The 15,895-nt window shown below is 49.6% G+C and overlaps 2 protein-coding genes across 3 annotated transcripts; one reads left to right on the top strand and one right to left on the bottom strand.

Moving 5' to 3' along the window:
* Positions 1 to 249: 249 nt before the first annotated feature.
* On the bottom strand, positions 250 to 9,736 carry C19H5orf52 (chromosome 19 C5orf52 homolog). 2 transcript variants are annotated; one of them, XM_055404497.2, is made up of 3 exons: positions 9,149 to 9,736; positions 6,809 to 6,917; positions 250 to 5,228 (listed from the first exon to the last, which is right to left on the bottom strand). In XM_055404497.2, exons 1-3 carry the CDS (start codon positions 9,619 to 9,621, stop codon positions 5,031 to 5,033), a joined length of 780 nt encoding a protein of 259 aa, XP_055260472.2. In that variant the 5' UTR covers positions 9,622 to 9,736; the 3' UTR covers positions 250 to 5,030. The 2 variants fall into 2 exon arrangements, with proteins under 2 accessions (XP_055260472.2, XP_055260473.2); XM_055404498.2 differs by lacking the exon at positions 6,809 to 6,917 and having other exon boundaries at positions 250 to 5,223.
* DUSP18 (dual specificity phosphatase 18) lies at positions 9,582 to 14,041 on the top strand. Its single transcript, XM_055404499.2, has 2 exons — positions 9,582 to 9,945; positions 12,719 to 14,041. The coding sequence occupies exon 2, from the start codon at positions 12,789 to 12,791 to the stop codon at positions 13,353 to 13,355; it is 567 nt and encodes a 188-aa protein (XP_055260474.1). The 5' UTR covers positions 9,582 to 9,945; positions 12,719 to 12,788; the 3' UTR covers positions 13,356 to 14,041.
* Positions 14,042 to 15,895: the final 1,854 nt, after the last annotated feature.

Genomic DNA, 15,895 nt, shown 5'->3' with positions numbered 1-15,895 from the left:
TCCCAGGAGGTGAGGGGAGCCAGAATTCCCATTCCCACTTTACAAATGAGTGGCAGCCCCCAGGATCTAGTCCCAGATCCACCAGTAATTCCTTATCTGACCTTGGCAAGTCAATTCCCCCACTCTACCTCAGTTACCTGTTGATGAAATAAGAGAAGCGGCCTGTTCGAGGCAGCTCTGAGGTTTTTCCAGTTCCCCAGACTCTCGGCACAGAGAAGTGACTTGCTCTAGGTCAGAGTGAATCAGGGCAGAGGCACTCCCGGTGGGCAGGTCACCCCAATTCCCCAAAGTGGTGGGGAGCAGTGAGGGTGTCACGGCAAACAAGAAAATCAGCTTCTCCACATTTGTGTTCTGACTGTGGGCTGAAGCACCACATGGACAGATGGCTAAGTGAGTGATGGGTGGATGGATGGGAGGATAGACGGATGGGACAGATATGTAAGAACTGTGGGATCACTCTTAGCTGCGACTGCCTCCTGCTCCCCAACTAGCTGCCCCTACAGTTATCTGCTGAGGCCCCTGGTAGGCTACCCCACACCCACTTAGTGGAATCTGATGCCACTGCCCTTGTCTGACACCTTGGAGCTGGGGCCTGCCAATGACGTCCCAGAATCCTCACCCAAGACTTCCTCCCTGCCGTGTCACTGACCACATGGTCAATGGTGGTAGCCTAGGAGGAAAGTCAAGGGCCAGGGCTAAGTCAAGGGCCAAGGCCCTGTGATGGGCTTCCATCACAGGGCAGTTCCTGCACCAACAATGGCTAAAATTGAGGGTGGTGCTGGAAATGAAGCTGAGCATCACTGGGGCAGCCGGATGGTAAGGAAAGAGAACGCCTTATGCATTTCACAGCCTGGTTCAAACTGAGTGACTCTGAGCAAGTTTCTTAGCTTCTCTGTGCCTCAGTTTCCTCATCTTAAAAGTGGACATGGGTCTTCCCAAGGTGGTCCAGTAGTTAAAGAGTCCACTTTGCAATGTAGGGGGCACCAGTTTGATCCCTCGTCTGGGCGGATCCTACATATCTTGGGACGGCTAAAGCCCAAGTGCCCACAACTACTGAAGCCTGTGTGCCTGAGAGCCCAGGCTCCACAGCAAAAGCTACCACGAGAAGCCCGTGCACCGCAACTAGAGTAGCCCCCACTCTCCGCAGCCAGAGAAAGCCCGTGCCCAGCAATGAAGACCCAGAGCAGCCAAAACTAATTTTTTTTTAAAGTGGGTGTGATATCTGAAGCGTACTCTTGTGAATACTGAGTGAGGTAGGATATAACAGGTCTTGTGTGTAACAGGTGCTTGGTAAACAGAAGTTCCCTCCTTTTGTCCCAGGTCATGGAGAAAATCTAAAGGAACCCATTGTGCACCCAGCAAGATTTTTGAACTGGGAAGGTTTTTCCAAGGGCCCTAAAGGAGTGACATGTATCTGGTGAAAGGAGAGGAGGGAAGGAAATGCCCTCAGTGAGAATTACAGAGTATGCTCAAAACACTCGATCCCGCTGAGAGCATCATTCATCTGTCCCCTGCTATCAGCCTGGCCCTTCAGACACAAAGGATGTTCCACAAAGGTTTCCTGAGGACCAAACTGAAGACATCTTTTCATAGCTAATGGGCAATGGTCAGGACTCCTGTGTCCTGTTCCTCCACTTCCTGGGTGGGCATGTGCCTTATCCACATCTCCGTAACTCTCCCTCACAGCCTGTCCAGCCCAGAATGGGTGACAAGTTCCCCTTAGCCACCTGGTAGAAGGGAGACCAAGAGCTCAGTCCAGTTCTCTGTGAAACAGCCGGTCTCAGGTAACTGACGTCACAGCTGAGGTTCCGCAACATCATCTGTGAACTCACTCTCCTGAGGGGCCCCGCCTCCATTTCTGACTACGTGATGAAGACTGGAGTCTTATCACATGCGTTTACGAGATGGTCTTCACATTAGACAGGCTGAAGGTAGATTTTGTCACTTACTAGCTGCCCAACCTTAGGCAGGATTCTGGCTCTCTGAGCCTCAACATCTCATCTATAAAGCGGGCTAATAAAATTACCTACTTTGTTGTTGGGAGGATTCAATGATTCATGTTTGAAAAGAGTTGAGCTCTGTGCCTGAAATATGAATGCTCAATAAATGTGAATATGTCAATGATTTTAGTTATAAGAATGGGATGCCAAGGGAGACTTCATTTAAACTAGGAGTTCCACTTGTATGAGTGTGTTTGTGTGTCCACTGGACTAAAGAATTCCTAAGGCCCTCCTCAGCTTCAGGATTCTCTTTCTCGAATATCTTCCTATCCGATACTCCTTCATTTCTCTCATTGATTTTCCTTTTCTTTTTTTCTCTCACCATAATTAGGCTGCCTCATGCCCACAGGTTTGGCTGGTTTTCTGGGTGACCCCACCCACCCTCTGCACCCCCCAGGCCTGGGGATGCCATCTTGTTCTTGCTCTAAGTCAGGAGTCACAAATGACACTTTTTTTAATTAAGAAAAAAAAAAAACCCAACCTACAGCTCCACCCTCATGCCCACCAGGAGCATCTGCACTGCCATTCCCTTCTCTCTTTGACTGCTGCTAATGACAATATGACTTTCTCTACTACTCAAAAACTATTTTTATGTAGTTAATGTATGCTTGCTTGCTTATAAATGCCTAATTTATAAAGAAAAGAGAGCCTGGCATATTTCTATTAAAAAAAAAAGTAGGGGCCTCTGCAGAATTTTATTATTTCTTGTTCCTTACTTAAATGCAAAATCCTCTGGTTTTTAATGCAAATATGGGAAGACTAAGTCCACCTGTGAGTTAGTGGTTTATAAAGTGACTCACTAGGTAGATATCCCAACTCTCCCACCCATCTCACTCCCAGGGTTCCCCCAGTCTGCTGGGTCACAGCATAAGACTGCAAAGACCCTCTGTCAAGGCCAGCCATCCAGAGGAGAGGCGAAGGGTGGGTGTGGCTGAAGGCTAGACAGGGGTGAGACTCAGAGAGGCTGCATTAGGGAAGATTTAGGAGGGGCAGAGTTCTCTGGAGAAAAGAGGAGCTTGGGTGGCTTGGTGGGCCCTCTGAAGATATCAGGATCCCCGAAGCCTTTCTTTCCCCTTTCGAGATACAGTGCCAAGGAAAAGGACTGTTGCTGAAATGAAACGAATACTCAAAATTTAAGAAACGCATCAAAATGCTAGCAGTGGTTGATCTAACCAAAGAGTTTTTGTTTTTGGCAGATGTGGTCATATTGCTTGTATAATAAAACTTCAAGTTTTAAAGTCAACTATTCCAATCAGTTGTGCTTAGCCAAGAAAACAGACAAAAACCTAGAAAAATAAGGTTTTGGCTTCTACTGAAAAGTAGCGTATTCTCAAAGGAAGACCGTTAAAAGGGAAAACAGAAGCATCGTGGACATCTAGCTCTCCATCCCTGGATGAGGACACATGAAATGGACTTCCATGAGGCTCCCTGAGGACTGACGGCCTTACCTGGCAGCTGCGGTGATGCAGAATGGCCACTCCCCAGCAGTCAGGAGACCTGCTGCTAGTTCTCTGCGCTAACTTGCTGTGTGACCTTGGGCAAGTCAAGCCACCTCTCTGGGCCTGTTTCCTCATCTGTAAAGTGAGGGGACCTGGTTAACTTTAAAAAATATGTACCATGCCCTTACTCTGGGCACTGTGCTGAAGCTGTAATGAAACAAAGGAATAGTCACTCAGAAAACACTGAGTGACTGCTCAGTGTTATTGGGCATTGTGGTTACAGAGATGAACAAGTGAGTAACCCAGCCATCGACATATTCACAACATGGTCAGGAAGACAGAGCAAACAAGAGACATGTCAGCACACGAAGGGGAGGCCTTTTCTGGTTGGGAGGAGTGGCACAAAAGAGGCCTGAACTGAATCTTGGGGATCCCTGGCTCCTACTCTCAAAGGCTGTATAGTCTGATCTAAGGCTGGGACAAATACCCAAACATCTACCATGAAAGGCAGAGTGAAACCACCACAGGTAAGCCAAGTTCAGAGAGAGGGGAACCCATGCGGCTTGGGCTGGGCTGTGGAGGGGCAAGCAGGAGGCAGAAGATCAGAGAAGCTTGTGAGGGATTGGTGGGGAGATGGCATTGAGATAAGCCTTCGAGGGTGAAGAGAGCTTCCTCAGAGCCCTGAAGAGTCATTCTAGATGAGGAGCCTGCAGGTGTGGTTGGTGCAGCGGGCAAGCCAGGGCAGTAGGACTGGCAAGGCTAGAAGCTAATTGAAGGCACTGTGGTGAGAGCCCATGAAAATGATGGGCCCTGGCTGAAACTCCAATACTTTGGCCACCTCATGAGAGGAGTTGACTCACTGGAAAAGACTCTGATGGTGGGAGGGATTGGGGGCAGGAGAAGGGGACAACAGAGAATGAGATGGCTGGATGGCATCACCGACTCGATGGACATGAGTTTGAGTGAACTCTGGAAGTTGGTGATGGATAGGGAGGCCTGGCGTGCTGTGATTCATGGGGTCGCAAAGAGTTGGACACAACTGAGCGACTGAACTGGGCCAAGTGTTCTACATCCTCATGCCAGTTCTTGGAGGTAGGTTCCCTCACTGCTGTCTCATTTTTTCACAGAAGGAAACAGAGGCTCAGAGAGGTTACAAAGTCTCACAGCAGATGGATGGCAGAAACAGCCCTTAACCCAGGTCTGCCTGATGCCCCACCTTGACTCACCACTGGAATGCCAGGCAGTGGCATTACCAAGCCCTTCCCGTACAAGGTACCACTGTCCCAGCACACCTGGCCTGGCACTGCACCAGATACGTGGGTACCAGAGGTCAATCTCTGCCTTAACCTTGGAAGCCGGCTCGATTCAGTCCTTTCCACTCGGGCAGCGACAGGACTATCAGGATTGCCTTCACCAGAAAAGGGGGGACGGGGCTTGGGGGGAAACAGCAGCACTGCCAAGGGGCTTTGCACTCCACTGTCCACGGGTCTCATTTATTGCTGTTCTACAATGGTGCAGACTGGCTCACTTCCAGCTTGTCTCCAGTCAGCCTAGCGTCGTCATGGCCCCAGGATGGACCACTCTGCCTTGACTAGGGTGGCTGATCTTTCCTGTTAGGCTGAGCTTTTAGTGGGACCTTGTTCCCTCGGATGCTATCCAGGTACTGCCGGATGTTCGTGGATTCCCGTCGCCAGCGCCCCAACTTTCTGAGCTGGTCTGTCATGAATTTCTTTTTCAGGTGGTCATACAAGTAGCTCATCTTTTTCTTGGTCTTGTCCGCAGCTCTAATCTTAAAAAAAGCAGAGGTGAGGTTACTTCACAGTAAGAAAGGCATCTGTGCTCCTGCTATGCGGTGGAAGAGGAGCCAGATGGACTCAATATTCCATCAGTAACTTGGCTCACAGGGAGCTCTATTTCCATCTGTAAAGTGAGGGCATCGAGCTAGCTCACTCCTGTGGGACCTTCTGACAGTCTGCAGCCTCAGAGCCTAAATCTCTGGAGAGTGGTCAGGAGGAGGGAGGGAAAAGGGTGCGTCATGTTAATTCTCCTTCCTTAACTCTTACTCAGTCCTTATTACTGACTTGGTGCCCCCCGCATGTTGTCGGTGACACCCCCTATGTCACGCTGAACTGGACTTCCTTTCTTTCTGGCCACAACACAAAGCTTGTGGGATTCTAGCTCCTGGATATGAATTGAACCTGCGCCCTCAACAGTGAAAGCACAAAGACCTAACCACTGGACCACCAGGGAGTTCCCTATTTATTTCTTCTATTTACGGTATATAGCCAAAGTCCCCACAGGGTATAGCTGTCCCAGTTGAGAACCACGGCCACACAGGCAGGGATACCAGCCATTATCTACTGTTCGCAGAGCACTATTCAGAGGGTTCCCAACACACTAGATATTCGCTGCCCTCCTGGAGGCCCTGAGAAATCAATGGCTGGCCAAAGCCATCTCCTCCCCTAATGGGAGAACTTTGTGGGGGAGAAACACTGCTCTAACTCCACTACGCCATGCCACTGGAAGTTTAGCATAGAAACACTCACACCTCTCCTCTTCTTTTGGTCTCAGTGACACTTAAGAAGATCTACCACCATCTCTTAAAACTCTCCCACTGTTTTCAATGTCAGAATCTCAGGGGTCCCTCCAGATTTGGTCCTGGAACATGGAGAGGGGTTCAAAAAAGTCAAGAAGGATAGAGCAGCTTAACTCTGGCCTGCCTGCTCTAGTGGAGGAAACGGGTATGCCCTCAGAGTCCATTGTGTTCACTAGTCTCTCCCTCATGCCCAAAACACTGCCTGTCCCAAGTGAGCCCTGAAGATGCATTGAATGGATTAATCAGTCAGGGCCTGTGGGATGATGACACTGTGGTCTCCCTCTCCTTCTGAGGGTTTTTGGGTAAGCAGGCCAAACCTTTCTTGTCCATAAGCAAAAAGTCTCAGTTCTCATGTGGAAAAGTGGGAGATAATCCCTGAAGCAAAAAAAAAAAAAAAAAATGGCCAAATGGTGTCAATGTCACTTCAAGCTCTAGAAGCAAGACTTCTTTTTATAGGAGACTGTAGGAATCCACTCAGGGGTTCCCTAAATAGAAAGGTAATGTGTTTTGAGGGGAAAAAAATGCCACAGGAACCAAGAGATATGGAATCTTCCTTGGCTCCTTCAAACAAGGAATAGCTATGACACTTTGGGTGAATCAGTAACCCGGAGTCTCAATGGTCTCCTCTGTAAAAGAGGCTTGTATTAGAGCACCTTGATGGCCTCATACCACCTCTAAGATCTGAGAGCTCCCTCCAAGGTTTCCGGGAGAGTGAAATGAACATGGATCAAGCCACTAACACCCTCTAACGGAAAGGCTTGTAATGACTTTACCTCCATCTCATAGATTCGCTGTGCACTGAGGTTGTCACGTATTATCACTCGAGATAAGTGGCTCTTGGGTAAAAATTTTTTCACTGCTGCTTCACTGGAATTCATTAAGCTGGAGAGGGAGGAGAAGGTGGTACAGGCTTGATGACTGGGGTCAGGACTAGAACACAACCTGATCTGATGGGATCCTGGGGTAGTGGCTGAGCCTTTCTGAAGTTTGGAGAGGCACTGCCCTGTCATAACTGTCAGAGGAGCAAGGGAGTAGGCTTAGGTTTCTTCCTGTGGTATATGTGTGCCTAAGAGATGTTTCTTGGATGCAGAGAGGAAAAAAAAAATCCTGAGAAGGATGTAGAAAGGTCAGAGTAATCCATAAGAGAAGTGTCAACAGGGACTTATAAGTGTCCAAAGGAGCAGTCATCTGAAGAAAATGTAGGATGAATGGGAGGCGAAAGTCTTACAGGAAAGATGCAAAGTCAGAGGGATAAATTTGAGGGGGGTTGGGTGGGGGGAAACTGCTCAAGACTAGGTCTAAGGGAGATCCGGGTAGGGAAGGTGAAAGGAATCAGGAAAAAAGAGAATAAAATGCTTGGACACAGGTTATGTTGGTTAATTGGGAAATTCTAAGGGAAAAGGGTTTGGGAAAAGTCTAGAAAGGTAAAGAAAGTCTGATGTGGACAAACACTTGAGGAGACTGTGGAGGGTGAGAAGCAGAAGTTGGGATCGGATGGGGTGTGGTAGAATGAAGCCAGGTGCTCCAGACCAAACTAGAGATAACAATTTGGTTAAAATGAGGAACTGGTCAAAAATGAATAATACCAGGCATTGAGTTTTCACTTTTGATAATTTGGTGACACCATGAAGTGGTTTTGTGACTATATTTTTTTTGCCTACTTAAAAATAATTATTTGTAATATTTTCTTTCTAACATTTGGAAACTATCTACAATAAGCAACTGAATAAATTGTGATTAGGCCATACAATAAAATACTAAGCAGATATGCATAAAACAGACATCCACAGTGTATGGGGGAGGCAAGTTTACAAAATAGTAAACTTTTTTGTGACATATTCCCTCCCTACCATTAAAAAAAAAAAAAAGCCTAAGCATCTTGCAGTACATATTTATGAATAGATCTGAAACAATATATGCCAAAATGGTAACAGTGATTGTCTCTAGCCATTCATTATGCTTGTCTGATTTTTCTATAATAGTGTATATTATTTTGATAGGACAATAGGACAATTTTTAAAGGATAAAATACTTTGAAGGACAAAAAACTTTTTATCCTAATTCATTTTCAGCCCGTTTGGAACAGTGATTGTCTCCAGATATTCATTTTGCTTCTCCATCTGATTTTTCTATAAGTGTATATACTATTTTGACAGGACAAAAAAAAAGACAAATTTAAAGGATAAAACATTTTGAAGGATTAAAATATTTTTCCTCTAATTCACGTTTAGCCAGTTTGGAAATGTGCTTTTCTGAATGCTTTTACATCTACAAACAAGTAGAAACAAACACCATTTATCTCCCATTTACAATTTTTTTCTGACAGAAAAGACATTGGGGATAGAAAAGACTCCTTTAGAGATCAAGATGCTCACAATCAAAAGTCCCCCGAATTCTACTGGGGGGAAAACAGCGTAAAAATACCTAAAGATACACTATAACAGTTCACCCACTCAGTGGTGCACCAAATTACCAATGCTTCCTGGGAAGCGGGGGGAAGGCCATGACTGGAAATACACCCTTTCAAGTAACAATGATCATTTTGAACCATAATGCTGCCAGAGCAGGGCCTCTGTGGGAGCCTGGGCAGGGGTGGGGGACGCGGGGGGGCACTCTGAGGGACTGTGGAATGGAGGAGGCGAGGGGAAGCCGAGGTCTGTGGGGACGGGCCACGGCTGAGAGAACTAAGGGCTTTCCCTGGTCACTGCGGAAAGGAGACTGAGGGAAGCGTCAGGCCTGAGGGAACCTGGGCCTCACCCGGCCGGTAAGGAAGTTCGACTCGGCCCAGGGGGCGCCAGGAACCTTCTGGACAGAGGACGTCAAGAGACTACAGGCCGGGCCCGGGCGTTCGGAGGATATATGGGTTGAGGGGGAATCTCAGCCTCCTTCAGAGTCCGGGCGGAGGGCGTTAGGGCTCCGGAGAGGGTGAAGACCTGGACTGGGACATTCAGACTCTCCTGGGGGCTAAGAAAATCCCGGGCTCTGAGGCGCCCACGGTTCTGGGGAGTCAGGACCGAGATCCCCGCGGCTGCCTGAGGGAGCAGAAGTCCGAGGGAGCTCGGCTTCCCCGGGCGTCCCGGCTCTGACGAACGCTCTGGGCACCCGGGCCGCACCTGAAGAGAACTAGCGGCTGCGCGGTCCGCGGCCGCAGGAAGCAAATCTTGGGCTGGCTCCCTACGTGAGTGTCCCCGCGGTGACTGAGCCTACTGTGCCGGAAGACGGCCGACGCTGGGTAGGTGCCAGCACTGGCGGTCGCCTTAGTGGCCACCGCGCCGGCAACGGGCGAGTCTAGGTTCCATGTGACCGAGGGCCGGAGCTGCTGGCCACCCGCTGAGTTTTCGTCTTCCGCTCTGCAGAGCAAGTTAGGAACGGGAGCCTCCCTGGGGTCCATGCTCTTCTGGGCGCGCGCAGACGCGGAGTGAGCGCCTGCGCAGACGCGGTGCGCGGAGCCCGGCGCGTTGCCCGGGAGACGCGCAAGGAAGGCGGGGCGGGTGGGGCGGGCCGTGTGGGCGTAGCCCGGAAGCCTGCGGCCGCGGCTGGATTTGTCCCTTCGCGACCGCCGTGGCGCCGCCCGGCGCGTTGCCATGGAGACGGGCTGGGTAAGAACTAGTGGGCTGCGGCGCGCAGAGCCCGGACCCTACTTCTCGACTAGGACTCCCGCGTGATCGCAGGGCGACGGCCGGTAAGTCCGGGCCCGGCGGCTCCAGGACGGGGAAAACGAGGACGGGGTTTCTCCGGAGACCCGGCGCGGCCCATCTGTTTCCGCAACAAGGGACCATTGCTATGGAAACCGGAGCCCCGGGCCGGCGGGGACAGTGGCTCCTGGGTCGTGACCGATCTTCTCTCACCCGGAGATGCTCGCCCAAGGTTGCTTCCTGAATGCACTTGCCCTCCCGCCCGCGAGAGAGAGGTAAGACCCCGAGGTCTTGAGACAGCGGGCAAATAAGCCCATTCCAACGCCAACTCCCCGGGGAATCTACCTGACTCACCCCTGGAAGTGGCGCCTTTCTCCCGTCAACCCTTGGACTATGTTCCACGTTTTATAACCCAGTATTAACGAAAGCCGCATGGTCTTTGCCACTTTTCCCTCTAGAAAGATCGGCTGTTTTGAGTCTTGCTTCGTGACTCTAGACAGGTCCTTTCCCCCACTCTGCCTCACTTTCCCCGGGTATAAAATGGAGATTTTAACTCCAGACACCGGCTTGCTATGCTGTTTTGGAGATAGAACCAGAGGCTTTGTAGGCTGTAAAATGGTGACACTGAGATGCCGCCGAGTCGCTTTCTCCCGCTCTCACCCCCTCAAGTTAAAAGTTCTTCAGATCTTTGGGTCATTTCTTCAGGCCATCTCTGCAACTCTGTAGCCCCAGCCTGGGAGAACGCAATGGCACCCCACTCCAGTACTCTTTTGCCTGGAAAATCCCATGGACAGAGGAGCCTGGTGGGCTACAGTCCATGGGGTCGCGAAGAGTCGGACACGACTGAACGACTTCACTTTCACTTTTCACTTTCATGCATTGGAGAAGGAAATGGCAACCCATTACAGCGTTCTTGCCTGGAGAATCCAGGGACGGCGGAGCCTGGTGGGCTGCCGTCTATGGGGTCGCACAGAGTTGAACACGACCGAAGCGACTTAGCAGCGGCAGCAGCCCCAGCCTGAAGTAACTCCGTTTACTCTTCATTTTCATAATACCCTGGATTTTAACTTCCCTAACAACAGCAACAGTAGTTAATTATGTGCCAGGCCCTGTGTTAAACACTTTACGTGGATTACCTCATTTAATCCTCAAACGATTCTTTTTTTTTTTTCTTTTTGAAATGTCACATTTACTGTTTTCACCACTGTACTTCAGATCTACATTGTACAAAGTGACCAGTAAGTGTGCCACAGTAATTAACCAACACCCGAGACTGGACGTTCACACCAGTGTCTTGGGCTCTTTTGATACTAAACACGTTTGTCATTCAATTGAATTGAGATGCTGCAGGTGGGCTCTCAGGAGCCTTGTGAAAAAAAACAAGCATACTGCACCATGTTTGTTTAGTAAGTCAGTATTTGTTTCTTCCACAACAAACATTTACTTCGTTGAAGTTAAACTTCCAAACATAACTTATTAATAGTCTTCAGGTTCAGTTCAGATCACTCAAGATGCAAATTCTCTGCTAAATCCAGATAACTTAACAATAATTTTAGCAGTTAATTGTCCATAACACGCACCAAGGTTTTTCCTAGAGCAGTTTTAGGTATTCCTTGTACAGGTGAAAAATGATCTTCAATTTTCTTCTCTTTTTAATCTAAAAGTTGGAAGGTAAAAGATTTTTTAGGGTAGGCACTATTATCCCTATTTCTCAACTCTGTTGCACCCATAATTACCTATTTAATGACTATCTTTCCCGTGAGACTTTGAGTTCTGTGAGAGAGGGGGCCACGGCTGTCTTGTACATTTCAGTATCCCCAGCACCTACCACAGTGCCCGATAAGTGTTTCTCGAGTAGCATGAAAGTGACTTTCCTCTCAAGCAGTGTCTTCTCACCACACTTTTTGTCCCTGTGATGAACGGCAGTCTCCCCTAATTCCTGTTGCCCACTGGGCACTAGTTTTGGGGGCCTTCTGCCCACTTCTCTCTGAGTTTTCAGGTGATGAGGATCCAGAACATCCCTTAGCATTTGGGCTTCCAGCTGGTTGAGGGTGGGGCTTTTTCCCTGCCCCTGGTAGCTCAGACACTAAAGAATCTGCTTTCAATGCAGGAGATCCAGTTCAATCCCTGGGTAGGGAAGATCCCCTGGAGAAGGGAATGGCTACCCACTCCAGTAATCTTGCCTGAAAAACATAGAGGAGCCTGGTGGTCTCAAAGACTGAGTGACTTTCACTTCACATAAGACTTTTAGAACAAACCAGTCCCATCTGCCCTACCTACCTGGGGTGAGCCTATTGCACTGGACTCTGGGGGTACTGACAGGTAGGATTTGTCTAGGCAGCCTTTGACCTTCCTCTCCAGCAGCCTAAGAACCACCCTCACCTCCAGCCAGCTCCTGCCCCGAATTCTAGAGAAACATGGCCAGAGATCCCATCTTTTCCAGAAAACCTCTCGGGAGGCAGAGTCCTGGTTGTTGGAGTCGTTTCTTCATTCAGCAAATATTTTTAAGCACCTGCTTGTGGCAACATGCAGCATGGCACTGGCGATATAGTGGGAACGAAGGCAGAGCAGTGATAAACCATGAGAACTCACAGATGGAGCATGGCCAAAGCACATCTTCAGGAAATGTTAGGAAGGAGGGCACCTGGGAGCTGCCTGGAGCTGGTACTTGATCACGTGTAGGGGAGGGGTATAGTCCCAGAAAGTTTCCCTCAGGAAGTGGCCCTTGGCCAAGATCCCAGTGCTCAACAGTTCTCTGCTGAATGGGACAGACTAGGACTTGACAGGCTTGTAAGGAGAGGGGGTTCTGGACTGAGAGCAGGAAGGGCCCCTGGGCCAGAGAGGACCAGTGTCCATGCGGAACAGAACATGACTTAGCCCAGCCGAGGCCCTTCAGGACATGAGAAGGGTTAAGAGCGGGGTGGAGAGATGGGCAGGGGGCCAGGCCACAGGTGACCTTGACAGCCATGCTGAGGGGCCCCACTGAGTTACGTGAAGCAGGGGGCCCTGAACTGGGGCTCCTCATCTGTCTCCTCTCCCTCCTTGCAGTCTTCCATGGACACAGCCTAGCAGGAAGAGGCCGCCTTTATGTCTCACGGGCCACTGACCCACCGGCCCGATGACCGCACCCCCTTGTGCCTTCCCAGTTCAGTTCCGGCAGCCCTCAGTCAGCGGCCTCTCGCAGATCACCAGCAGCTTGTATATCAGCAGCGGGGTGGCCGCCAACAACAGGCTCATGCTCTCCAGCAACCGCATCAGCACGGTCATCAACGTCTCAGTGGAGGTGGTGAACACCCTGTACGAGGACATCCACTACGTGCAGGTGCCAGTGGCCGACACGCCCACCTCGCGGCTCTGTGACTTCTTCGACCCCATCGCAGACCACATTCACAGCGTGGAGATGAAGCAGGGCCGCACCCTGCTGCACTGCGCTGCCGGCGTGAGCCGTTCGGCCGCCCTCTGCCTCGCCTATCTCATGAAGTACCACTCCATGTCGCTGCTGGACGCCCACACGTGGACCAAGTCCTGCCGGCCCATCATCCGGCCCAACAATGGCTTTTGGGAGCAGCTCATCCACTATGAGTTCCAGCTGTTTGGCAGGAACAGCGTGCGCATGGTCAGCTCCCCTGTGGGCATGATCCCTGACATCTACGAGAAGGAGGTCCGTCTGATGATTCCACTCTGAGCCATTCCACCAGCACAGGCCCCAGGGTCACTGATCTGCCACCAAGATCTGTGCTCAGACACCCTCCTTTTGTCAATACAGGAAAACCAGGTGATGCCTTTTATAAGGGCAAGGGAAAAGGAAGGATGCTGTAAGCTCTTAATCTTATCATTCACATCTTTAAAGAGTCAGCTCACTACCTGTAAGATGGTGAAGATAAGTTTTCTCCCCAGTGAGTGACAGGTCATGGCTGCTGACCAGAGGGGAGGGTGAACCAGGTGGTGCCCAGGTCCAGTGGACCAGCGCCTAATGCACGTGGCAAGCCTGGAATCCTGCAGTCTTCCCCATGACCGACTAACCCAGGAATGAGGCTTTCACAATCCCACCTCATTCTTTAAAACCCAAAGCCAGCCTTAAGCATCATGGCACCTCCTGTGCTTCTCATAGTTTAAGTGCCAACCTACTGGATGAGTAGCCTTCAAGCAGTGTTCCAGAAACTCTGGGAGCCCCAAGGCAACCCTGCTTTCACCTTTAGCCACCATTGCCCAATGCTGGTTTTCTGGATTGATTGGACTTACACATAAGATTGTTTTCAAAGGAAGCATTCTGCTGTGTATAATTTTTTTTAAGCAATTTTTTCTTTTTGAGCACTGCTCTACATGGCAAGCTCTTCTTCAGCTTTTGATAAAAGGTGGCATTGGTCTCTATCTTGGGGCATGTGTGGAGAGCAGGCCTGACATCAGGCCTCAGAGGTTCCTTGCACAGGCGTCAGCCCAGAAAGCTGGAGCTGTGAACCGAAACACAGCCTTGTCACCTCCTGCTCATGTGACCTGTGGCCTCTTGGAGCCTGAGTTTCCTCATCCCAGTGATGACAGCCCTTTCCTCCTAGGGCCGTCGTGAGGATCAGTGCTTCCTTAGCGCAGTGCCCCAGCGTGTGGTAGGTGCTTGGTGTGACCAGCCTCTCTCCGCACGAATGATGCCCTGGCCCCGCTGGCCCAGGTCTGAGAGTCATCCTCACAATAGCGGCTCCCCGCATCTGTGCACAGCCCCTTATTGCTCAGAAAGTACTCTCTCCAAAAGTTGTCCTGCATGGGGGAAAAAACGGTTTCAGTCTTCGCACACTCCTGCCTTGCAGGAGGCCTAGATCTCAGAGCCTTTTCAGGCTTCCCACTGTGTTTAACCCCTGTGTCACCTGGGAGTCCTAGAACAAGGAGCACACATCCAGCTTCTCCCAAAGGGCCTTGTTTAGATCACCGACCATGAGGGCCAGCCCTGGCCTAACTGGCTGCTGGGGTCCACGGGGGCGTGTGCCAAAGGGATGACTGAGCGAGCCCCACCTGAAGGTCCTGAAATCCTGGGTGGTTCCAAGGTGTGCAAAGATCTGGGTCCAGAGCCCAGTGGAGGCCAAACACACCTTCTCTCCACACCCACCCCTCCCCTGTTTCACAGAGAGCCTGCCCACAAGTGTCATTTTAGGGTCGGGGGAGACTGGTCTCATTTCCTCGATGGATAAGCAGACCCACGAACACCAGGGTTGGTGTAGTGAGGCCCCACCAAGCGGAAGAAACCCACCTGAAAGAAACCCAGGTGGAAAACTGAAAGCATTTTTTTTTTTTAAAGAGAAGTTTATTTGGGTTTATTTTGTTTCAGGTTCTAAAATGTTTAAATTAACATACTGTAAAAGTAACTGTCTTCCTACATAAGATTCTATGTGTTTTAACACATTCGTGTCACTACCTCCACAATCAGGACACAGACGGTTCCGTCACCTCGAAATTCCCTTATGCTGCCCCGTTGCTCCACCCCAGCCTCTGGCAAACACGTCTCTGTTCTCCATCCGTATAGATTTGCCTTTTCCAGAAGGTCACATGCATGGATCATAGCGGGTGTAGCCTCTGAGACTGGCTTCTCTGAGTAGGTCTGAGGTTCACACATGTTGCTTTTCATGACCGTGTGCTATTGGATCCATCGTGTGGATGTGCCACAGTTTGTTTTACTTTCACCCACCAGAGGATATTTGGGTTGTTTCTAGTTTTTGGCAATTTTGAAGAAAATTGCTACAAATATTTGTGTTTAGGTTTCTGTATGAACAGATAATTATCTAAGGTGTGTACCTAGGAGTGAGATTGCTCAGTCGTATAGTAAAGGTTTAACTTAAAAAAAAAACACCAACTTTCCAGAGTATCTCTACTTTTTTCTTTCCACTATGAGAGATCCGGTTTCTCTCCAGTATTTGGAACTGCCAGTATTTTTTATTTTAGCCATTCTGATAGGTGTGTGGTGTTAACTCCTTGTGACTTTGATTTGCACTTCCCATGTGGTTAATGATATTAAGCCTGTTTCTGTGTGTTTAATTGCCTTCCATGTTCCCTCTTTGGTGAAGTGTCTATTCAACGATTTTACCCATTTTTAAAGTGAGTTGTTTTCTCACCGTTGAACGTTGAGAAATTCTTTGTATATTCTGGATTGTTGTTGTTGTTCAGTCACTAAGTGGAGTCTGACTCTTTGCAACCCCACGGACTGCAGCATGCCAGGCTTCTCTCCTGAAGTTTGCTCAAATT

The sequence above is a fragment of the Moschus berezovskii genome, chromosome 19 (assembly GCF_049115385.1).
Source record: "Moschus berezovskii isolate FMDL1 chromosome 19, NW_MosBer_1.0, whole genome shotgun sequence".
NCBI lineage: Eukaryota > Metazoa > Chordata > Mammalia > Artiodactyla > Moschidae > Moschus > Moschus berezovskii.
Note: the sequence above shows the minus strand (reverse complement) of the source record. Positions and strands in the feature narration are given on the sequence as shown.

Bases quoted from the DNA above. Each gene is read 5' to 3' on its own strand.
- C19H5orf52 (XM_055404497.2), bottom strand. From the start codon at position 9,621: ATGGCAACGCGCCGGGCGGCGCCACGGCGGTCGCGAAGGGACAAATCC. The intron at 6,918-9,148 runs GTGCGGCCCGGG...CTCCCTCTCCAG, and splicing joins CAGCCGCTAGTTCTCTTCAG to CTTAATGAATTCCAGTGAAG. The intron at 5,229-6,808 runs GTAAAGTCATTA...GCTTTTTTTAAG, and splicing joins AGCGAATCTATGAGATGGAG to ATTAGAGCTGCGGACAAGAC.
- DUSP18 (XM_055404499.2), top strand. From the start codon at position 12,789: ATGACCGCACCCCCTTGTGCCTTCCCAGTTCAGTTCCGGCAGCCCTCA.